The sequence below is a fragment of the Mesoplodon bidens genome, assembly GCF_964165515.1.
Source record: "Mesoplodon bidens genome assembly, chromosome: 9".
NCBI lineage: Eukaryota > Metazoa > Chordata > Mammalia > Artiodactyla > Ziphiidae > Mesoplodon > Mesoplodon bidens.
The window spans coordinates 51,847,431-51,873,359 of NC_138166.1; the positions used below are offsets into that span (position 1 = coordinate 51,847,431).

General features: G+C 39.3%; 1 protein-coding gene across 4 annotated transcripts in view; it reads right to left on the bottom strand.

Annotated features, from left to right (window-relative positions):
• CDK14 (cyclin dependent kinase 14) overlaps window positions 1-25,929 on the bottom strand; it is a 591,337-nt gene that overhangs the window by 123,418 nt on the left and 441,990 nt on the right. For all 4 annotated transcript variants that reach the window (XM_081243419.1, XM_081243417.1, XM_081243420.1 and 1 more), the window contains one exon: window positions 14,393-14,456. In XM_081243419.1, coding sequence (XP_081099545.1) covers window positions 14,393-14,456 — 64 coding nt within the window. The remainder of the gene's footprint in view (window positions 1-14,392; window positions 14,457-25,929) is intronic.

A 25,929-nucleotide genomic window follows, 5' to 3' on the forward strand; every position in this document is an offset into this window, starting at 1 on the left:
TGGAAATCTGGTTGGAGTTTCATTAAAATGTATATTTATCTGAAAAGGTTGATATAAAATCTTTGTACATAACAATATGTTGTGTCTTTCCATTTAGAAAGGATTTGTGTGTACATCCTCCAGTAAAATTAAATGATCTCCTTTTCATATTGATCTCATTTCTTCTTAATCATTTAATACTTAAAAGGCTTAATTCTTCTTAGTATTAGTTGGTGCCTTTTGTTAGTGCTGTCTGCTTTGAATTATAAGGTTTTAAAGAAAAGAAAGTGATTTATATTGCTTTTGTTATGGTACGTTTCACGTATAAGAATACTATTAGATAAAAAGAACAAAAAGAAATTTAAGAACACACTCAGCTTCCATCTCTAAGTACAAAGTTTATTCAAAAGAAATCTGTGCAATGATTCATTCATTCAACTATTTACTGAGCAACTACTGTGTGCCAGGTACACTTCTTACAGCTGAAGATACAGAGAAAGAACCAAACAGAAGACCTTCCTGCCTGTAGGGAGCTCTCATTCCAGTAGGGCATGTGCAGGGCTGGAGTGAGCCTGGAGGATGGGGTGTCTGGAGCAGACAGACAGCCCAGGAGAGATGGGCAGAAGACCGGCTCACACGGACTTTGTGGCCTTTAAGATATGATTTAGAATTTTTTTTTTAAGGATCACTCTGGCTTCTGTTTGGAGAGTATACTACCGGGGAAATAGTGTACATTAGTTGAAGAGCAGGCCTGATTACAAATATCCATTGTTCTAAAGCTATAGGCAAAAGTGCTCACCAACAATTATGTATTTTTTTGTTTCAAAAGAATGTCTAACATCTGAATTTATTCTCTACTAGACTGCATTATATAAGACCCAACATAATTCAGCCAGTTGGTGTAGAACAGAAATGTAAAGGCATATTCTAGGTTTGAGAATTAACTGACAAAGAAAGGAGAAATGGGAAGAATAGTTTTTTTATAGAGGTTTAAGAAATTATTTTTATCAAAAAGCCTGGTATAAAAAGCAAGATATATTTTAAAAATAATTACATCAAATGTCCTTGTAGAACAAATTTGATCTCCTTAACTTTGTACTCCCCACAAAGCAATTTTAATAATTTGCTATGATTTCAGGAAAGAACAAGGATTCCATTACAGATAAAATTAATACAATCTTGGATTTACAAGTAAATTATTATTCTTAGCAATTAATGACTGCACATAAGTATTAGTTCTAAGAATTGCCTCTATTTAGAGCTTGACAGGATATGCTAATAGAAAAATTTTTTTTTCAGAAATACTGTATGTCAGTTTTAGCTACGCATAAAAGAGCCAAAATTGATAGAGAAACATGCCATATGAAAGTAGAAAAAATAAGGAAGAACAAAGTCTTCCTACCTTTACCTTCTGTCACTACTCACATAAACTCTTAATTCTTTTAGCAGATGTCACCCGGGCACCTGCTTGTATGCCAGGCACTGCACTGGGCGATGGGCACACAAAAATGAGGACGTCCTGGTTACAGTTCAGTGGCCCAGAAATGTAAATACAGAATTACCAACACGGGGTGAAAATGCTACAATGTGGAGATGGATGCAGTCCCCTGGAAGCACAGAGGCAGAGCCACTAACGCCATCTGTTTTCTTTTCCAAATGAAGACAGGATGAACTCAAATACCTGAAGCTGGCTCCAGTAACACACAGGACCTGACTTCTTGTGTACAACATCTTTCAGATCTTAACTGTCAAAGTACACAATTTCAAATGGAGCCATTTCTAACATTTTCTGCGATGAGCGTGTGTAACGTTTATAATTAGATTTTTTAAATTCTATTTTTAAAACGATTTCCATCATGAGTAAAAGCAATGTTCCATTAGAATGTAAGCAACCTAATTTCACTAGGTAAGTTTTGGAAACAAAAAGGTGCTTAAATTAATGCCCCAAATCAGTAACAGGTGTATTTAGGAAAATAGTCAACTGCTTATGAATAATTTTAACAGATTATTTGAGTATTTGATTAGGAGTGTTTTATACTGTTCTCCTCCAGTTAGGTTTATTCTGTCACTATTTTAATTTCAGCTTTCTCTTTCTAATTATGTTTAAACTAGAAGTTTAGAATGCCGTGATTTAAAGCATAGACTAACTCACAGCATAACTGAGAAGTGCAATTAATTTAAACCTGCAGGCTGATTTTCACCTTCTCCTCTTATTGCAGGGACACTGCAGAGGATGGTCGCACACAGTGGGCGGCCAGGGAGGAGAGCTGGTAGAGAAGAAGAAATCACTAACTCTGTAACACGGTGGGGTAGGGGACACAGGCTGGAAGGGTTTCGCTCAAACTGCCATGCTTATGCACAGCGATTCGTTGAGATTCCACAGGAAAATACAGGAGAACAATGCTATATATTCTAAAGTTCCCTAGCTTAAAAGAGCTAAACCTGAAATGGCTTGAGGCAGTGTGAAAACAGATAAAACCTAAATTGGAATTTACTCATTTGCTTATATATATGTACTGTATACTCTAGGAAGGTAACTTTAATTTTTAATACCCTTATCCCCTTCTCACCAATGTTTTTTGGATCTTATAAGATACTGCTGTGTTTTTAACATCAATAACAGGAAAACATATGAGTAAGTAGTCAAATCAACCAATTAAAAAGTACTGGATTGGCCAAAAAGTTCGTTCGGGTTTTTCTGTAACATCTTACGGAAAAAAACAAACGAACTTTTTGCCTAACCCAATATGTTCAAAGGACTTGAAAGGCTAAAGCAGGATTTGTAAAAACACTTTTCTTTCTTTTTTTAGGGGGGAGGGGTGCATGGAAAGGAGGGGTGGCAATAGAGACAAGATCATTAAAAGTCTCAAACTTGTAAAGCAACTATACTCTAATAAAAAAATTTTTTTAAGTCTCAAACTTTAGTATACCTTTTACAAATGGATTTAATAGCATCTGATTTTTAAATAATATCATGGAATAACTATAAGTCAATACAAAAATGAGTAATGTCCAGGGACTTCCCTGGTGGTGCAGTGGTTAAGAATCCGCCTGCCAATGCAGGGGACATGGGTTCCAGCCTTGGTCTGGGAAGATCCCACATGCCGTGGAGCAACTAAGCCTGTGAGCCACAACTACTGAGCTTGAGTGCCGCAGCTACTGAAGCCCACGTGTCTAGAGCTTATCTTGTGCTTTGCAACAAGCAAAGCCACCACAGTGAGAAGCGTGTGTACCGCAGCAAAGAGCAGCCCCAGCTTGCCACAACTAGAGAAAGCCCGTGCACAGCAACGAAGACCCAACGCAGCCAAAAAATAAATTAAAAAAAAAGAGTAATGTCCAAAATGCCACAGTAAATGTTAGATTATTTTATAATGAACACCTCTAAACTATATATTCAACTACTCACTATTTAAATTCTTTAGGATTATTTTGCATTTTAACAAATGCATTTACTCTTTTCTCCTGAGTTTGTAAGAAAGTAGTAATGACTTAAGTCAAGAGCTGTGACCAGACTATCATCTGGCAGAGGTGTTGAGCCTGAAGCCTTTCTCAGGATTGCTTCAGTGGAGGGAAAAGAGTCCAGTCCTTTATGAGGATGAACAATAAACACAGTCACGAATCACTCTGGTGATGCTTCCAACAATCACTTTAACTACTTGTTTATGTAATAGATAACAGCCTTGAATCTTTTAAGGTTAGAAGACATGAGTATTCATTCATTCTCTCACTCATTCTACAAATACTTCTTGTGTGCCTACTGTTTGCCAGGCACTGTGGACCCAGCAGTGCACAAAACGTACAAGGTCATCTATAGCCTACAATGAATCATGGGATCCAATACTAAGGGACCAGCAATGGAAGAAAATCTATTTACAAATATTCACAAGAATTTTTATGCAAATGTGACTTTCTTATGGTTATAAGGAAAACCAAGCCAGCAGTCAACATTTCAGCTGATCTTCTGACCAAGACATAGAAAAGCTGGATTTAAACCATCTATGGTCCTCAGACCAGAAGTAAAGCAGAATTCATGCACAGTAGACGACAGTTTATCCCAAACAGAGAGGGCTAGACTTGTTCCAAAATATGGGGATTTTAGATATGTCAATTCCAAAAAAGCACAGTGATCCAAACAGGCATTTTAGAAATAAGATGTATGTCTGCACAACTGTAATTCACAGCTTTAAAACTCTTGCTGTCCCTCATATATATAATGGCCGTGATTTCACACAGCTCCAGCGTTACCAGTGAGAGGCTCTGACGTGACATGCTAACGTGGAACAGAATCTCACTGCCCTGTTGCTGTCACCCAGAGGGGTTTCCTTAAAATGCTGAGCAGCCATCTTCAGTCCTGAAAATAGGAGACTGCAGCATCCTGCCCTGCCCTGGCTGCAGCAAATCATCCTTCGATTACCAACGGTGTGTGTTGTAAAATGAGCAATCTCTGAGCAACTTCTAGAAACAAACGTCTACTCTGTACGTTAAACGTTCTTACTTCCTATGGCATTTGGTTTTTCCAACAGACATGGGTTTGTGAGCGCATATTCCCAGCTGAGGTCTTCAAACCAACCACACCTTTCTCAACCTAAAAGTCATGGAACACTTCTCTTTCGGTAAGATGTTTTTCTTTAGAGAAGTAAAGTTTAATCAGTTAGGCATTTATCACAGTCTAAAGTGTACTATTCACAAATGAGACTGAATCTTTACAGCTCCCAGAAAAGAAAGGAGAAGAAAGATTTTGTGTCTCACTCTCCATGCATCCTGACCCATCCCTCCATCCAAACTCTCCACAGGGAGAAAGAGGTCAGGCAGACAGCCCTCAGCACCTTCTAGGGGAAATGTGAGCAATCAGGGAGTCTGACCACTTCATTCTACAAATGACTAAACTAAGGTTAGAAAGGTTGAGTTGACGAGCCCATGATACAGGCTGGTGGCAGAGGCTGAATCAGGACTCTATTCCCGGTTTATCACTTGTTACCAAGAAGCTGGGTTACCCAAGCTCATTGGTAACAGTTCTTTCAGTACCTTGAAAATGATGTGCCTTCATTTATTCTGATTTCCGCTCATAGGCTGAAATTCTAATTCTTTTCTTAGATATGATTGCAACCAAATCACACAAATTGGACACTATACAAGGATTTTAATCCTCTTGGGGTGGGAGGGAGCATAATTACTGAAGAAGTCTTTGTTTGGTGACTGGCATTCTATATCAACTTTTGCGAGATGAGGTGTGGATAACTCCCAAATGGAATTTTTCAAAATTCCAAGAGTAAAAGTAATGAAACCAGTATACCTAAGGATTTTTTTGTTTTTGCTTTTGTTTTCAATAAAGCTGCAATCAGAAGAACTTCATTTCTCTTTGAAAATTTAATCTCACTACATTTTCTCTGGCATTTTCTGGACACTGTTCATCTCCATCATTTGTGATGCCCTCTAGTGAAAATAAATGGGAAATTCTTCAAGCAGATACAGAGAAAGTCAGTACAGATAGTCCCTGCTTTGCACTGAAATGAATTTCTACAATTTATAAAGATATCTCCCCCCATAGGTCTGCCTACCTATGAAGAGCTGAATTATTATTTTACATTTTCAGTAATTATCATGATTTTTGGCCATTTAAAATTTTTATTTTATAGCGTTGGCTATATGTATGACTTTTTGCATATCAAATCCTTGGTCGGTTATGGACCTATTGGGAAAAACCTATGCCCCATGTCTATGGCATCACTGTTAACTGGTGTGAGAATAATTTCCCCTGAGCCGGGACTTGCTATTACAGACCCTTCTCAGCCCAGAGCTGTGGGCAGAAACTACCAATCAAGAGGAGTTCACACTTGAGGTGAAGCCCCTTACCATCTCTGAAATAGGTGTGTGACTTTTTGTAGACAGTAGGTCCCTTTGCAAACAAAACATCAATTTCCTCCCCCGCTCAAAAACCCTCCATTGATTCCTTTCACACTTCAAGTAAAATCCTAGCTCTTCACCTTGGCCTTCAGCGACCCACCCCTGCTGCTCTGTCCGTGGTCAGCTTCTCCAGCCACACTGATTTGTAATTTGTCTACTATTTGTCTCCCCTCTAGCACGGAAGCCCCATAAGCAACGGGTTTATCTGCTTTGTTCACCACTGTGGCTTCAGCATCTACAATGCTGCCTGGCACCTAGCAAGTACTTATTAAGAATCTGAGCTCATGAGAGTATCTGGAGCATGGTTCCTGCTGCTTGAAACATGGCCACTCAACTCCAGCATTTTCTCCCCTGCTCTCAGCCAGCAGTGACTCCAGCATGATTGCCACAATCAGAAAGTATGAAAGTCAAGACAGCCTGCCCTTCTTGTCACGCTTAATGTTGTTTTAACTTCCTCTGCTCTATAAAGTTCACTTATTTTATAAATTTACTAATTAACTGGCTTTTTCACTGTGTGACTGGTGTGGCATTTACTGGTAGGATGAAGAACGGCAGAGTTGAAGAAGGTGGTGGTTGATGCTTGGGGGAGAGAGCTCTAAATGTCCTGAGCCTTGGGGCAGGCAGACCCACAAGGTTTTTAGCAATAAAATCTGAGATAAGGGCCATATATTTGCAGATTAATTTTTCAAGTCGATTTTTATAACCATCACATAGTTACACCCTTGTATATTCAGATGTTACCCATGACTGTTACATTTGCTATCAATCGCTCAAAAAAAAAAAAAAAAAAAAAAGGACATAAAAAAAGATTCTTGAGGTAAAGCATAAAGTGGGAAAGAAAACACCGGCAGAGGACACAGTATAAATGGTACAAAATATTACTTTGTAGTTACATGCCCCTAACAGTTTAAAAGCACTTTTATACCAATTACACAGCCAGCTCAAATCTTCTTAAAAATAGGTAAAGTATAAGTATGTAAAAAGTAATGAAGAGGATGTAAAAATGGATTATCTCATTTAACGTCCACAGGAATTCCATGAGCTGGAGGGAGCAGACGGGATGCTTCTGGAAGAGTAACGAAGGTGGCCCTGCATGTCCACAGGTATCTCCTGATAGCAGGCGTGGTCTGTGCAGGGCAACATCATGGCACGAAACCACCCTCCTCTCAACCGCCCTGCACTGAATAGCCCACCAAACAATTTCTACTGCTTCCGCAGCTTTTCCATCACCTTCTTACAGACTAGGGGAAGTCCAGAGTGTGAACAAAGGCTACAGGTTCAGATCTCCTCTGGTGTGCAAATCATGGAACTGGGCAATTCCCATAATATGTACCAATGACTGTACATTAAAACTAAACACCCACAGAGGGTGTTTGGAGTTGACAATTTATTGGAAGCACAAGTTTCAAAGAAGATACCCATATTTAGCAGGTGGAGGGTGGGTTCTGGTACCTACAAGAAGATATATAGAGATCTTTTCCAAGATGCCACCAGGCAGGGCTGAGAAGAAGCTGACAATTCTCCCTCATCATACTCCTATGTTTGCAGATGGGGAAGCTCTCTTAAAGAGACTGGCAGGCATCCGTAAGAATAGCAGGCCAGGGACTGCAGGCCTGGGTTTGCGTTTGGGCTCCGCTACATACTACAGATGTGGCCTTGGACAAGCCACACAAACTCTCCAAGCCTCAGTCTCCCAGTTTCCTTGTCTGTAAATTGGGATAACCGTATTAGGACAATAACATTATAATAACTCAGGAGTTGTTCTAAATACCAACTGAGATAATATGTTGAAATGCTTTGTAAATAATAAAATACAACATAAAACGTAAGGTGTTATCATCACGGTATTTCTTTTTAATTTAAAAAAATAAAAAAAATTTTTTTTGGCCACGTTGGGTCTTTGTTCCTGTGCGTGGACTTTCTCTAGCTGCGGCGAGCGGGAGCTACTCTTAGTTGTGGTGTGTGGGCTTCTCATTGCGGTGGCTTCTCTTGTTGTGGAGCACGGGCTCTAGGGCACGTGGGCTTCAGTAGCTGTGGCACGTGGGTTCAGTAGTTGTCGCTCACGGGCCCTAGAGCGCAGGCTCAGTAGTTGTGGCGCACGGGCTTAGTTGCTCTGCGGCATGTGAGATCTTCCTGGACCAGGCCTCGAACCCGTGTCCCCTGCATTGGCAGGTGGATTCTTAACCACTGTGCCACCAGGGAAATCCCATCATGGTATTCTGAAAAAATTTACATCTTCCCTCTGGAATTAAGAAGTCTGAATCTATTTAGTTTGGGGGCCTCAGTTAGGCCTGTGAATAGGTGGAATTGAGGAGAAGTTTTTCACCTCATTACAGAGTCTGAGTACAACGAAGTCCATATTTATATGTTGCCTTCAAGGTCAGTGTGTCTGTGGGCTTAGTTTGGGGCACAGAGTGTTTAAAATACTCCCTTTTTGCAATTTGCCTCCAAAGGCAAATTCGTTGCAAGAAATTCTGACTTTAACAAACTTTCCTTAATCAAACTGCTTTTTGGATTAGATAACTTTCTCTTCAGAATAATATGATCACTTTAGAAATACTCTGTTCCCTTGCTTGATTTGGGAAAAATAGAATTATTTCAGTCTAAATTTCATTACTTTTAATTGCTTCCTGTCTAGCAACATTTTTCTCTCCCTGCATTTTACAGTGCCTTCCTTTTCTAAACTCCTGAATAACAATTGGTCATGAAATAGCTGTTGAATGCCCCTTTTGTTGGAAGCATTTAAGAGATGAAAAAAGTTTCATACATGGACTCCACATGTTATTTCGGGGCCAAAGTATTTCATACAAAGTGATGTTTGTGGGTTCATGTTTTACTAAGTACAGAGATCAGATCCTTCCTACTTTTTTGCTACTTTCTTGATAGACTAATTGTCAATAAACTGTTCATTAGAAGAAGGTCAACGAGAAATTGTAATACAGATGCAGTAGCATGATCACCCATGATTCATGCTGCAAAAAAAGGGCACTGAACTGAAACTCAGGGAGACCTCCTGGGATCTACTTTCATCTCTGACACTGACTTTGGGGAAGTCCTTTAACACCTCTGACCTCAGGTTCCTAGCCTTACAAAGGACTGAGCAGGGCTAGATGCCCCCTGGAACTTCTTCCAGCTCTAATGTTCAATTTGCTTAAATAGTTACCGCACAACCAAAACACCGTTCTTACTCCCAGCTGAAGCAGCCAACGGTTTTCCCTGACAGTAGGAAACTGCAAAATCTTCTCAGAATTCTCAGTCTCTCACCCTGATTCTACTAGTCTGGAGAACCTCAAATGTCTACCTATATTCTGCCCTGATCTGCGGCTACCACAATTCTACAAATCCCAAACAACCCCTCCAATACATACCCAAGATGTGTTTCTAAAAAATATTAATGCTAAGTCTGTCTTATAACAAAGAATTTCAAGCATCACTTCACCAGAGGTGTATAAGCCATGTGGCCTCTGTTGACATAAAGTAGCTGAGGGCAAAGCAGGTGGGGCAAAGTGGTCCTGGGAGTCACACAGGGAAGGCTCTTCCCATCCCAGAAGGAAACGGAGCAGAGGGCATTACGCAAAAGCATCCCAGTAGTGAGTCACTATGAAACAAGTGAAAGGGAAAATATAGTAATTTTGCAGTAGACTCTTACTTTTTGATAGAGAGAATGGGGTTTGGCCTGTGATGAATCTCATCGAAGGTGACAAAATTACTGAAGTGCTAAGAATACCATGGTGTCACCTTTCACCTCCGAGGCTGGCCCACAGCAAGCATCCTGAGGATAGTGATAGAAGGAGACACTCTAGTATGAGAGGTGGGGAGAAGGGGGAGAGGGGGGAAGGAAGGACAGAGAGGGACTGGAGAGGGAGAGAGGGAGAGACCCCTAATTTTGAGACCATAAACCACAGAACCTGAGGGTGAGGAAAAAGAAGTGAGAAGGCAATCAGGTTCAAAGAAGACACAGACCCACTTCCTACTTCTTTTGAGAGAAATTTAAATAGAAGTAACTGATGGGAAAGTGGCAGCTCCCAAGGTTAGATTTCTTATTATATGTAACACACACGTGTGTGTGTACGTGCGCATGTGTGTGTTACACATATATTTATTTATTTTATGCAGCTGTGGCCAGCTGCCTGGCTGCTATGGGAATAAGCTGAAGTTAAGGAATTTTGTGTTAGCATAAATATAAGTGCAGAAGAGGACACATACAGGCTAAATTCTAAAGAATCAATCCCAGTTGTTATCTAGTTGTTCTTTTAAAATCTTAACAATTGTTCTAAGCCAACACAGAATTTTTTTCTCTTGAGGCAAAACAAGTTAAACAAGACTAGTAAGATATAAGAGTGAGGATTATTTTCAAAATTGCTTAAAAATTAGAAAGAGTCGGGCTTCCCTGGTGGCGCAGTGGTTGAGAGTCCGCCTGCCGATGCAGGGGACATGGGTTCATGCCCCGGTCTGGGAAGATCCCACATGCCGCGGAGCGGCTGCGCCCGTGAGCCATGGCTGCTGAGCCTGTGTGTCCGGAGCCTGTGCTCCGCAACGGGAGAGGCCACAACAGTGAGAGGCCCGCGTACCGCAAAAAAAAAAAAAAAAAATTAGAAAGAGTCATTTTTAAAAATTTCAGAGAAGCAAAGCCTGTTTATAGAAAAATGATACTTTCTCTAATATATAAAGAACCCCTAGAAATTAGTAAGAATATGGCAAATGACATGCAACTCTACTGTAAATTGGCAAAAGATATTAGTTGCTCACAGAAAAGGAAATACAACTGATCCTGAAACATATGAAAAGATGCTCAGCCTCGTCATAAAAGAAGCATGCAAATTAAAATTATATTAAGATTTTTTTTGTCACTTAACAGGCAAAACTGAAAAGTTTGGAGTGGAGAAGAAGCGTTCTCATGTATTGCTGGTAACAGAGCCAACTGGTACCATCCTTTTGGACAACATTTGACAGAAGTGTTCAAAATTATAATTGTATACAGTTGACCCCTGAACAACACAGGAGATAGGGGCATTGACTCTCCTGCAGTCAAAAATCTGCCTATAATTTATAGTCTGCCCTTGGTATCTGTGGTTCCACATCCCTGATTCAATCAACCGCCATGTAGTACAGTAGTGGGTATTAATGAAAACAATCCACGTATAATGGATCCATACAGCTCAACCCGTGCTGGTCAAGGGTCACTGTATACTTATTAATTCTTCAACCCTACTTCTGGTAATTTATCCTTCAGATATACTTGTACAGATGTGATGCGCATCTGTACATTTATGTGTGTATATACCGGTTATAATATTTATAATGGCAAAAACACTGGAAACAACCCAAATGTCCATAAGTAGGGACAGGTTAAATCCACACAATGTAAAACAATGTGGCTGCAGGAAAAGAGGGAAGCCACACTAGCCTTCTCTATACAGTGACATGAGAGGACCTACAGGATGCATTAATGAGAAAAGCAAGACCCAAAATTGTGTTTAATATGGGAAATATGAAAAAATATATTCATAATTTTTTACATTTACATAAAGGAAAGAAACATAACAGAAACTAATAAGTGGGGGCCTGTGGTTGGGGAAATCGTTCTGGGGAAGTAGGCAGGTGGCAGACAGGGTGGGGAGGCTTTGTACTATGCTCCTTTTTTATATGGTTTGATATTTTGAATTGCTTAAATTTATTATCTATTCAAAATTGGACAAAGTATAATTTTTCCAATCTATCAATCGCACTCCTTGCTATTTACCCAAAGGAGTTGAAACCCAGTGCCAGTGATGTTTAGAGCATTTTTATCCATAAATGCCCAAACTTGGAACAATCAACATGTTCTTCAGTACATGAATGGATACATAAACAGGGGTGCATCCAGACAATGGAATATTATTCAGTGGTAAAAAGAAATGAGCTATCAAGCCATGAAGAGACCTGGAGGAACCTTAAATGCATATTAGTAAATGAAGGAAGCCAATCTGAAAAGGCAACATCCTTTTCAGATGACTCCAATTATATGACATTCTGGAAAAGGCAAAACTATGGAGACAGTAAAAAGATTAGTGGTTGACAGGGCTTAGGGAAAAGGGAGGGATAAACAGGCAGAACACAGAGGATTTTTAGGGCAGTGATGCTACTCTGTGTGATACTGTAATGGTGGATAAATGTCATTATACTTTGTACAGACCACAGAATGTGCAACACCAAGAACAAATCCTAACGTAAACCATGGACTTTGGGTGATAATGATGTGTCAGCGTAAGTTCATCAAACTGTAACGAATGTACCACTCTGGTGGCGGATGTTGATAAGGGGGGAGGCTGCACATGTGTCAGGGCAGGGGATGTATGGGAAATCTCTGCACCTTCTGCTCAGTTTTGTTATGAACCTAAAACTGCTCTTAAAAAATGAAGCCTATCGAGCAAAACAAAACAAAGTTATGTCCTCATGGCTCAGACTTTCTTCTTTTCTCTCAGACTTTCTAAGGCACTTTGGGGGTAGAATAAGGAGGTGGAAAGTGGGGTGGGACAGGTGGACCCTGGCACTGATATTTTCTCCTCTGGGAACGTGTTTCTTCTTCCCCAGGACTCCCCTGATGGGTTTGCTTAAGTGCTGCATGAAAAGGCTCGTAGATTTGCTCCCTTTGCCCCAGTCTATTATCTTGTCTCTCCTTGACTCCTCTCAGGGCAACTCAGGAAGCATTTATCACATCTACTCTCATCCACAAGCACCAAGCGTTGCCTGGAGTATCTTTTTTGCTAGTCAGCACCCATGCCTTACATTCATCTAAACACGTTATTCTTTTGGAACCCCATTACCTTTTATATATTATGTGTCTGTGGTTGTACCTGTACATAATATTAATAACTTAAATATATATATATATATATATATATATATATACCCTAATTTATATATGCCTACCAGAAGAGTCACATAAATAATTTCTATTTTAAACATTCAATAAAATTCAGGGCAGCAGACATTCATTGAGCCAAAATACGTACTAGTCACAGTCTCTGATCTCATGAAGTTCCCAATCTGTTAGTTCAATTTGCATTACATCATAGTACTTTCCAGACACATTTAAAAAATGCTTTTTTGTGTTGTTGATGAAGATAAATTCTATTCACACCAAAATAAACCAATTACTCCATGTTTTCTCCTCTAGAAACTTGGTGGGCCAAATGACTATCTTAATTTTTCCTTTCTGCATCAACTTTACTCATTTACACCCTTTTCATATTCTCCTCTGCTTTATTTCCCTAGGAGTTAAGATTTTAGATATTAACATGAGGAAGCAAGGCTTCTTTATGAATCCACACCTGGAACGTTTATAAAGAGCTGTGTTCTCACTTAAAATCCATTAGTGAGATCACTTAGAGGATACTTCTTGTTTAGTTAGAAAAAAAATCCATCTTAAATTAAGTATCTATAGTCTTTCATAACATAGAAGTTATTTAGAATTTTCAGTGAAAGTGCAAAGGGTCCTTGGGGCAGCCAAAGAAAATAAAAGAATTCTCAGCACACAGTGTACTTTCAGAAGAAAAATATTAAGAGTAAAAATAAACTCAGTCATTCTTTGGGATTGATAACTTATTCCTGATGGTCCCCCAAAAGAGAGGAAGGGGAGAAAAAGAATATACTTGGATCCTGTAACAGTAATTATTCATAGCTCTTTTCCCTCATAAAATAATGGACTATTAGATCTTCCATAAAATCCGTTTCAGTAATTTAATGGTAGGTCTGCATTTTATAATCCATGTTTTGTAAACAAGAAAAGAAGAAAAAACAAAAAAGATTATTTTACAATAATTCATTCCACTAATTTTTATTAAATTTCCAATTCCAAACCTTTCATCCCTCCTACAAAAATTAAATAGCCCATTTTGAGATTTTTCTTCCGTTAAACGTAATTATTAAAACTGAAAGTTTCTTGACTGCCACCTACTGGTAAGAAAAAAGTGACAACTTATTTTATATAAAAGTTCTGCATTTTCCCTCAGATTTTCTGGTTTAGGGGTTTAAATATTTAACATTAAAAAAGATGGGATGTTGAACATATAGAACATTTTATATTTTTAAACTCAAATTAATTGACCATGTATTACTAGATTTTTTAAAAATAAAAATATGATTTTTCCTTTTTACAATGTAATACTTTCCCTAGTATTATTACTAGAAGTCACACAGATGGATTATAGTAGCTTGATTTAAAGTTTGTCTTTATAGACATGGATGCTAGTCTAACTGATGATGAAATGAAAGGTTACTTCGAGATTAGCCAGTCAAATCAAACGAAGAACACAGGGTGAAAAACTCTCACGAGGGATGTCATTCAGTCTATCTTTGCCAACAAATAAACTGTGAAAACCAAAGGACAACTCCAATAAGAGGTCGAATACACAACGGTAAAGGTAACCAGAATTTTCCCAGGTAATATTAGCTTGAGGGGGAGTATTTATATATTCACCCTTTTCATATCGGAAGCACTTAGTCATTTGTAATTAGTGAAACATACCTGGCTTAAAATGTGGTAAAGAATGAACTCCAGGCCACGTGTCCTCATTTGGCGTTCCAAGGACCTAGTGGAGAGCAGGAAATTGTGGAAACAGACTTATTATTTCCAAAGCACTCAAGATTCTCCAGTGCAGAAAACACTACACTGCATATGATGAAACTCTGGATTTTTTTTCCCATTATCGTGTGCCAGGGATTTTATTTCAGTAAAACAAACCCAGCTAAAGAGCCACCCAAGTCGAATGTCTGTGTTTTAACAAATGCAGCTGAATGCGCTAAGACAAGTTAAATCTGCTGCATTTTATCAACTCCAAACTTAGTAAGTAGGCTTACGACTCAAAGAATGAGCTGTCATCTTCATGGAACTGAATAAAGTATGTATGTGTCCCTCATGATTCTTTCATGAGCTTTTATCCTTCACTCTAGTATCAGACGTGTCATCATTTAACAGTTCTAAGAATTCTGTCATTTCTTCCCCCACATCCTCTGTCTGGGCATCAGAATGTTTCAAAGAAGCAGAACAGACAGCTTGGGATGCTCACATTCTTCACTGGCCATACTATTGGTTAGAGTTAACATCTTTAGTCACATGATACATAGTTTCCTCATCCCCAAATACTGTTCTCCCTACACTGTCTTTCTCTATCCACACTTCCAGCTTCTTTCCGCATCTACTTTTCTATCCCCACAATGTATGATCTGGTCAAAGGCATTAAAAGGCAATTCCGTTTCACGTATAACGAGCACACTTTATTCGAATTTTCAGTTCCACCATCTATTGCTATTATACTCAATGATCATGGTAAATCACTGATGGAGAACAGTGGAGATGAAAGGTTTAAGAGCCCAGATCACGGAGACAGACTCCTCTGATCCCCTACTTACTAGCCATGGGACTTCATCGAGCTTCAATTTCCTCCTCTGTAAACTAGGGGTGATGATAACAGCACTTTTTTCATCTGTGGGAGAATACTACCTGGTATGCAGTAAGCACTATGTAAGGATCAGATACTATTCAAAGCACCCTCAGAAAATGGGGTCAAGGAGGTGCCAGCAATGGAGGAGAATCCAGCCCAGCCACTTTTTCCATAGGGATTCCCTGATCTGGGGGTCAGTGACAAATGCTGTAACTCAAACTATGATGGACCAATATGACAGTCAAATGAGTTAGAAAGGGGAAGAGATAAAGCCAGAAGCTGGCAAAACTGAAGGAATGGCAGACATCATGGGGAGAAATGACGCCTATTCACTCATCTCTGAGGATTAGCAGATACTACTAGGCAATAAGGAAATACAGAGCTCTGGCTCTTTATGTATAGACTTCCTAGCGGGTACAGGGCTGTGAAGGCAAGGCGGGGCACACATACAGCAAGAGACTCACTCACTGCTTCCTGCTCTGGCGAATCAGGGTTAATAAACACATGTATTACGTTCCTCACTGAAACACGGAATTCACTGAAACACTGGGTGTGAACAGAGTGTTCAGGGGATCAGACAATACAGTTCTTGCAAGCACTAATTAACACTAACATTAACAGGCAGATCTACATAAACAAGATCACTCTACTGATGGGCTGGGTGGGGATGGAAGGCCATAGGTGAGAGAGGGCTCCAAGAGTTGTAAGATAGGAAAAGAGACAAAGACAAGCCTGACATAAACAACTGTGACAACAGTGCCTCTGCAAAAGGCATGTTCTCCTTTCTTTCCACTAATTCTGATCATTATTTCAAGAGAGGGAGACAGTCAGGTGTGCGGGCAGCACACAGCTCATCTGGGGGATGCTCCTCTTTTGAGCTCCCACTGAATTCTGCATGAAGGACAAAGGGGTTTGACAGTATTAAACTTTAGCAACTAAAGGGAGAAACTCAGCTCAAAATCACATCTTGATCATGACCAATCCATCACATATGAAATAGACCCTCTAAGGTTTTATAAACAATGAAAGTCCAGCCAGAACATGACACTCTTTCTCTCACTCCTAGTAAAGGTATGATTGATGCCCTGACTGTACCTGTTTCTACAATATTTATGTTAACAAAGCTTTTTCACAGGCACTATCCTCATCCAGATCCAGTGTTCTGTTTCAAAGTGATTATCAAATATTATGGCCATCCCATAAAAATTACGTGCAAAGAAAAAAAAACATAAGACATTTTTTGTTATTATAGCATTGACTGATGAGATTCCACACCTCAAATTATTCTCCTGTCAACAACTCCTAGGCCATTTGCACAGGAAATAGAAAGTAGGCAAAGGAAAAGAAGAATTAGAAGTCAACGTTGCTTCCTGTAAAAGCCTTTTTGGGAAAGGCAATTTGGGTTAAATGTGTGGTTAGAGATGATAGGCTACGTGTGCACTAGGGAAAGTGGGTGTGTATTGCCTCTGATGTCAGATTTTCCTTTGTATTAATAAGTAAGAAATTCCACTACCAAGATACTTTGAAGTTAGAAGGAAAAAGAGGTACTCTCTAAAAGTCAAAAATAATCTTTTGCAAACCCCTCCCCAAAAAAAACAGTGCAGAAGATAATTACATCTCAACATGTAAAATGTGTGCCTCAACATTTAAAGTGTGGTCCCCAGATCTGTAAATAAGCAAGCTTCTAATATCTGAGGTCACCCTCAGTCTTGGAACGACATGTTGTGATATGCGAAAAAGTCCTCTATGTGTTCAGTTAAGCTGCTTCACCTTAAACCTGTGCCCGTGCCTTGTATGTCTCCCTGTCCCTTTGTTGGTTCATCTCTGCACTCAGTTAGCATTTACTGTGTTCATCACAGAAGACAGAAGGATGAGACTGGGCTCTGCCTTGAGGCGCTCGCTCCTACTCTGGTGAGACAGAGGAGTGGGATGGTGATGAGCTGCCTTCAACATAAGAAGAGCTCTCTCAGAAGTGTGAGGAGAAGGAGGCAAGAGCCCAAAGCAGGGTGTGCTTAAGGCTACCTGGGGGGCGGGGAAAAGCTGCCAGGGAGAGGATCTTTCAGTGGGAGACGGAACACAGAGTGATGGTTGGCCAAGTAAAGAAAGTGGGCGGGGGAGGGGGCCGAGGGGAGGGACAGCTGAGTATTCTGGTTATAAGGAAAGGCTATATGAAAATAATCTCCATTGTTTAAGTCCTCATGATGCTCCTGCCCCCATGCCTTCCCAAGGCGGTTTCCTCTTCTGGAATGCCCTGTCTCCACTGGCCAGGTTAACTCCTACCTCTGTTTCTAGCTTCATGGGTCACCTTTTCCTGAAAGACTTCCTGGACTCTCTGGGCCCAGTTACCTGCTGTGATCTCTGTGTTCTCTGAGGGCTTTGTGCAGACTTCCATTATAGGACCACTCACTGCCTCATAAGCGTTAGATCACTCATCTGTCTCTCCACCAGACCATGGACCTCCGAGTAGAGACCATGACATTTATCTCTGGATCCCTAGTGCCTACCATGTGCCTCGTACCAAACATGCACACAGTAAATGCTGAATGAATGAAGGAATGAATGAATGGTGTGTCTGGGTAACAGCGTGAAGTTTTGTGGGCCTTATTGTTGGCTGGGTTATGGGATGGGAGGCTAGGGCCAGATACTGAATGCATGAAGACTGCATTTTATCTCTCTTTCAAGTTGTCACAAACTGCAGGTCACATGACCCACTGGAGGACTGTAAATTTCATTTAGAGTGTTGATATCAGCATTTTTCAAAAGATGAAATCCAAGAGAAGATGTCGGAGGGTAACAGACACAGTAAAGATGCATGTTGTTTTTATGAAGCAACATTTTATTCAACTTTTATTCATGTTATATCTGTGCATGTACATATGTATGTGTGCATTGTGAGTCATGCTGTAAAATGCATTTCTTACTGTTTAAGAGCCAGTCGAGAGGGAACAAGAAAGCTGAAATCAAGAATGCAAGTTTGGGGGCTGAGGGCAATGAGTTTAGTTCTGGGCCTATTAAATGTTAGAAATGCCTGCAGGTCAAGACAAAGGGCCTTTAAAGGACAGGTGGAAATACAGATATGGATCCTGGAAGAGGGATTTAAGATCAAGAAAAACATTTAGCGTATATACATTTGTAGAAAGCAAATACCAATATAGCAGCTACAAAATGGTCTCACTTCCCTATATTCACATGTATACAGTTCCCAAAGGGTGTCTCTGTGATTTCCTGGACTTTTAGCATCTGTTAAGAAAAACAAGGGGAGCCTGAACCAAGATGGCAGAGTAGAAGGACGTGCTCTCACTCCCTCTTGTGAGAACATCAGAATCACAACTAACGGCTGGACAATCATCGACAGGAAGACACTGGAACTCACCAGAAAAGATACCCCACATCCAAAGACAAAGGAGAAGCCTCAATGAGACGGTAGGAGGGGTGCAATCACAGCAAAATCAAATCCCATAACTGCTGGGTGGGTGACTAAAAGACTGGAGAACACTTATACCACAGAAGTCCACCCACTGGAGTGAAGGTTCGGAGCCCCAAATCAGGCTTCCCAACCTGGGGGGGTCCAGCAATGGGAGGAGGAATTTCAAGACTTTGAAGGCTAGAAGGATTTGACTGCAGGACTTTGACAGCACTGGGGGAAACAAAGACTCCACTCTTGAAGGCACACACAAAGTAGTGTGCTCATGGGACCCAGAGGAAGGAGCAGTGAACCCAGGGGAGACTGAACCAGACCTAACTGCTAGTGTTGGAGGGTCTCCTGCAGAGGCGGGGGGTGGCTGTGGCTCACCATGGAGACAAGGACACTGGCAGCAGAAGTTCTGGGAAGTACTCCTTGGCGTGAGACCTCCAAGAGTCCACCATTAGTAAACCCACAAAAGAGCCCACATAGGCTCCAGTGTCAGGTTGCCTCAGGCCAACAACCAACAGGGAGAGAGAACCCAGCCCCACTCATCAGCAGTCAAGCAGACTGAAGTTTTACTGAGCTCTGCCCGCCAAAGCAACACCCAGCTCTACCCACCACCAGTCCCTCCCATCAGGAAACCTGCACAAGCCTCTTAGATAGCCTCATCCACCAGAGGACAGACAGCAGAAGCAAGAAGAATTACAATCCTGCAGCCTGTGGAACAAAACCCACATTCACAGAAAGACAGACAAAATGAAAAGGCAGAGGGCTATGTACCAGATGAAGGAACAAGATAAAACCCCAGAAAAACAACTAAATGAAGTGGAGATAGGCAACCTTCCAGAAAAAGAATTCAGAATAATGATAGTGAAGCTGATCCTGCACCTCAGAAAAAGAATGGAGGCAAAGACCGAGAAGATTCAAGAAATTTTTAACAAAGACCTAGAAGAATTAAGGAACAAACAAACAGAGATGGACAATATAATAACTGAAATGAAAACTACATTAGAAGGAATCAATAGCAGAATAACTGACGCAGAAGAACGGATAAGTGACCTGGAAGACAGAATTGTGGAATTCACTGCTGCAGAACAGAATAAAGAAAAAAGAATGAAAAGAAATGAAGACAGCCTAAGAGACCTTGGGGACAACATTAAACGCAACAACATTCGCATTATAGGGGTCCCAGAAGGCAAAGAGAGAGAGAAAGGACCAGAGAAAATATTTGAAGAGATTACAGTCGAAAACTTCCCTAACATGGGAAAGGAAATAGCCACCCAAGTCCAGGAAGCACAGAGATTCCCATACAGGATAAACCCAAGGAGAAATATGCCGAGACACACAGTAATCAAATTGGTAAAAATTAAAGACAAAGAAAAATTATTGAAAGCAACAAGGGAAAAACAAAAAATAACATACAAGGGAACTCCCATAAGGCTAACAGCTGATTTCTCAGCAGAAACTCTACAAGTCAGAAGGGAGTGGCATGATATACTTAAAGTGATGAAAGGGAAGAACCTACAACCAAGATTACTCTACCAGGCAAGGATCTGATTCATATTCAATGGAGAAATCAAAAGTTTTACAGACAAGCAAAAGCTAAGAGAATTCAGCACCACCAAACCAGCTCTACAACAAATGCTAAAGGAACTTCTCTAAGTTGAAACACAAGAGAAGAAAAGGACCTACAAAAACGAACCCAAAACAATTAAGAAAATGGTCATAGGAACATACATATAGATAATTACCTTAAACATGAATGGATTAAATGCTCCAACCAAAAGACACAGGCTTGCTGAATGGATATAAAAACAAGACCCATATATATGCTGCCTACAAGAGACCCATTTCAGACCTAGGGACACATACAGACTGAAACTGAGGGGATGGAAAAAGATATTCCATGCAAATGGAAATCAAAAGAAAGCTGGAGTAGCAATACTCATATCAGATAAGACAGACTTTAAAATAAAGAATGTTACAAGAGACAAGGAAGGACACTACATAATGACCAAGGGATCAATCCAAAAAGACAATATAACAATTATAAATATATATGCACCCAACATAGGAGCACCTCAATACATAAGGCAACTGCTAACAGCTCTAAAAGACGAAATCGACAAAACACAATAATAGTGGGGGACTTTAACACCTCATGTACACCAATGGACAGATCATCCAAAATAAAAATAAATAAGGAAACAGAAGCTTTAAATGACACAATAGATCAGATAGATTTAATTGATATTTATAGGACATTCCACCCAAAAACAGCAGATTATACTTTCTTCTCAAGTGCGCACAGAACATTCTCCAGGATAGATCACATCTTGGGTCACAAATCAAGCCTCAGCAAATTTAAGAAAACTGAAATCAGATCAAGCATCTTTTCTGAGCACAACACTATGAGATTAGAAATGAATTACAGGGGAAAAAATGTAAAAAACACAAACACATGGAGCCTAAACACTACATTACTGAATAACCAAGAGATCACTGAAGAAATCAAAGAGGAAACCAAAAAATACCTAGAGACAAATGACAATGAAAACACGACGATCTAAAACCTATGGGATGCAGCAAAAGCAGTTCTAAGAGGGAAGTTTATAGCTATATAAGCCTACCTCAAGAAACAAGAAAAATCTCAAATAAATAATCTAACCTTACACCTAAAGGAACTAGAGAAAGAAGAACAAACAAAACCCAAAGTTAGCAAAAGGAAAGAAATCATAAAGATCAGAGCAGAAATAAATGAAATAGAAACAAAGAAAACAATAGCAAAGATCAATAAAACTAAAAGCTGGTTCTTTGAGAAGATAAGCAAAATTGATAAAGCATTAGCCAGACTCATCAAGAAAAAGAGGGAGAGGACTCAAATCAATAAAATTAGAAATGAAAAAGGAGAAGTTACAACAGACACTGAAGAAATACAAAGCATCCTAAGAGACTGCTACAAGTAACTCTATGCCAATAAAATGGACAACCTGGAAGAAATGGACAAATTATTGAAAGGTATAACCTTTCAAGACTGAACCAGGAAGAAATAGAAAATATGAACAGACCCATCACAAGTAATGAAATTGAAACAGTGATTAAAAATCTTCCAACAACAAAAGTCAAGGATCAGATGGCTTCACAGGTGAATTTTATCAAACATTTAGAGAAGAGCTAACACCCATCCTTCTCAAACTCTTCCAAAAGATTGCGGAAGAAGGAACACTCCTAAAGTCATTCTATGAGGCCACCATCACCCTGACACCAAAACCAAAGATACTACAAAAAAAGAAAATTACAGACCAATATCACTGATGAATATAGATGCAAAAATCCTCAACAAAATACTAGCAAACAGAATCCAACAACACATTAAAAGGGTCATACACCATGATCATGTGGGATTTATCCCAGGGATTCAAGGATTCTTCAATATATGCAAATCAATCAATGTGATACACCATATTAACAAATTGAAGAATAAAATCCATATTATCATCTCAATAGATGCAAAAAGAGCTTTTGACAAAATTCAACACCCATTTATGATAAAAAACTCTCCAGAAAGTAGGCATAGAGGGAACGTACCTCAACATAATAAAGGCCATATACGACAAACCCACAGCAAACATCATTCTCAATGGTGAAAAACTGAAACCATTTCCTCTAATATCAGGAACAAGACAAGGATGTCCACTCTCACTACTATTATTCCACATAGTTTTGGAAGTCCTAGCCACAGCAATCAGAGAAGAAAAAGAAATAAAAGGAATACAAATTGGAAAAGAAGTAAAACTGTCACTGTTTGCAGATGACATGATACTATACATAGAGCATACTAAAGATGCCACCAGAAAACTACTAGAGCTTATCAATGAATTTGGTAAAGTTGCAGGATACAAAATTAATGCACAGAAATCTCTTGCATTCCTATACACTAATGAGGAAATATCTGAAAGAGAAATTAAGGAAACACTCCCATTTACCATTGCAACAAAAAGAATAAAATACCTAGGAATACACCTACCTAGGGAGACAAAAGACCTGTATGTAGAAAACTATAAGACATTGATGAAAGAAATTAAAGATGATACCAACAGATGGAGAGATATACCATGTTCTTGGATTGGAAGAATCAATATTGTGAAAATGACTATACTACTCAAAGCCATCTACAGATTCAATGCAATCCCTATCAAATTACCAATGGCATTTTTTACGGAACTACAACAAAAAAAATCTTAAAATTTGTATGGAGACACAAAAGACCCCGAATAGCCAAAGCAGTCTTGAGGGAAAAAAACGGAGCTGGAGGAATCAGACTCCCTGACTTCAGACTATACTACAAAGCTACAGTAATCAATACAATATGGTACTGGTACAAAAACAGAAACAGATCAATTGAACAAGATAGAAAGCCCAGAAGTAAACCCATGCACCTATGGTCAACTAATCTATGACAAAGGAGGCAAGGATATGCAATGGAGAAAAGACAGTCTCTTCAATAAGTGGTGCTGGGAAAACTGGACAGCTACATGTAAAAAAAATGAAATTAGAACACTCCCTAACACCATACACAAAAATAAACTCAAAATGGATTAAAGACCTAAATGTAAGACCAGGCACTATAAAATTCTTAAAGGAAAACATAGGAAGAACACTCTTTGACATAAATCACAGCAAGATCTTTTTTGATCCACCTTCTAGAGTAATGGAAATAAAAACAAAAATAAACAAATGGGACTTAATGAAACTTAAAAGCTTTTTCACAGCAAAGGAAACCATAAAGAAGATGAAAAGACAACCCTCAGAATGGGAGAAAATATTTCCAAACAAATCAATGAACAAAGGATTAGTCTCCAAAATATATAAACAGCTCATGCAGCTCGATATTAAAAAAAACAAATTACCCAATCCAAAAATGGGCAGAAGACCTAAATGGACATTTCTCCATAGAAGACATACAGATGGCCAGGAAGCACATGAAAAGCTGCTCAACATCACTAATTATTAGAGAAATGCAAATCAAGACTACAATGAGGTATCACCTCACACCAGTTAGAATGGGCTTCATCAGAAAATCTACAAACAACAAATGCTGGAGAGGGTGTGGAGAAAAGGGAACCCTCTTGTACTGTTGGTGGGAATGTAAACTGATTCAGCCACTATGGAGAACAGCATGGAGGTTCCTTAAAATACTAAAAATGGAATTACCATATGACCCAGCAATCCCACTACTGGGCATATACCCAGAGAAAACCACAATTCCAAAAGACATGCACCCCAATGTTCACTGCAGCACTATTTACAATAGGCAGATCATGGAAGCAACCTAAATGCCCATTGACAGACGAATGGATAAAAAAGTTGTGGTACATATATACAATGGAATATTACTCAGCCATAAAAAGGAACGAAATTGGGTCATTTGTTGAGACATGGATGGATCTACAGACTGTCATACAGAGTGAAGTAAATCAGAAAGAGAAAAGCAAATATCATATATTAACGCATATATGTGGAACCTAGAAAAATGGTACAGATGAACCAGTTTTCAGGGCAGAAGTTGAGACACAGATGTAGAGAACAAACGTATGGACACCAAGGGGGGAAGCGGCGGGGGGTGGGGGGCGTGGTGTGATGAATTGGGCGATTGCGATGTATACACTGATGTGTATAAAATGGATAACTAATAAGAACCTGCTGTATAAAAAAAGTGATCAAATGTATTCTATTGGAGGGGCTTCCCTGGTGGCGCAGTGGTTGAGGGTCTGCCTGCCGATGCGGGGGACGCGGGTTTGTGCCCCGGTCCGGGAGGATCCCACATGCCGCGGAGCGGCTGGGCCCATGGGCCACAGCCGCTGAGCCTGCACGTCTTGAGCCTGTTGCTCCGCAGCGGGAGAGGCCACAACAAGTGAGAGGCCCGCGTAATCCAAAAAAAAAAAAAAAAAAAGTATTCTATTGGAAAGAAGCAAAAATAGACCATATTTACTGTTTTAAAAAATATATATATATATATATTTGATCTTTGAAAAAAAAATCAACAGAAATTAAAAATTCACCTTTGACCTTAATCAAAACTAGATCCCTCTCCTGAGTTAACTACTGGTTTATTATGTAGCTTTTAAAGACCTTTTCTAATGCATTCATATGCTTCTGAATGTTTGAAATATTAAATATTATTTTGTTTTATTGAGGTGGGCCTTTTCATATGTATGGATACTATATGTATTTCTGGAAATTGCTGAACACAGTTTTACTCTGTTTCAGGTTATATTTTAATCAATGCAACAAGTTGAAATATTATAAGAAACAATGCTTGGAATACCATATATTTTTCTTTTATTTTTTTAATTGAATTTTTTTATATGTAAAAGTGATTCCCAAAGTCACTTAAAAATGTTAGTGCCAGTTTGTACCAGCTTTCTAGCGGACACCTGGGCAATTGCAAGCATTGATATCCAGACTCTGTAATTCTCAAAATTCTGGTTGCTTTGGGAATGTTTGGACTTTATTAAGTTGATGACAAGATAAACTGTTATTCACTGCATATTATTACACAGACATATTACTGAGTTTATTACTCTATTATTAATAGTAGAATTGGCATTTTTATAATAAATATTATAGGGATTCATGTTAAGTTATAAGAATTTTCTTCTGGAATCAAGATTTTTGAAGTAAATTATGATGCTATAGAGAGAAATTATGTAAATCATTATATACTATCTTAGAATATTGAGGTGCTGAAAGGTGACTGTAAATAGTGTCGTAAATAAAACTGTTCACTTTGTTTCTCTAAAAAACAATAAAAAATAAAGTGTACAGTGTGACCCCAAAAAAAAAAGAAAAAGAAAAACAAGGGACTATCTCACCTTCTCAGTAGAGGTTTATACTATCTGACTCTGAGGAACTATAATTTAATGACCTCAAACTTACTCTTCTGGTCTTACCTGTGTGCTCACAGGTACAGCATAAATCCCACCCATCATGTCAGCCCCTATGATGGGCAGAGGAAGATGCTGAGATAAAGAGGGCCTCTCTGCTGAAACACCAAATAACAGAAGAAAAGTGAATTCTAAACTTCCAGAGCTCAGAGTTCAAGAATTAGTGTCTGTCAGAAACACTGACTTGCCCTTCCAAATTATTAATAGTTCCACTAATTCTCACATTCGCTAGTCTTTGCTTTTGCACAGGCCCCAGGGCTGCTAAAAA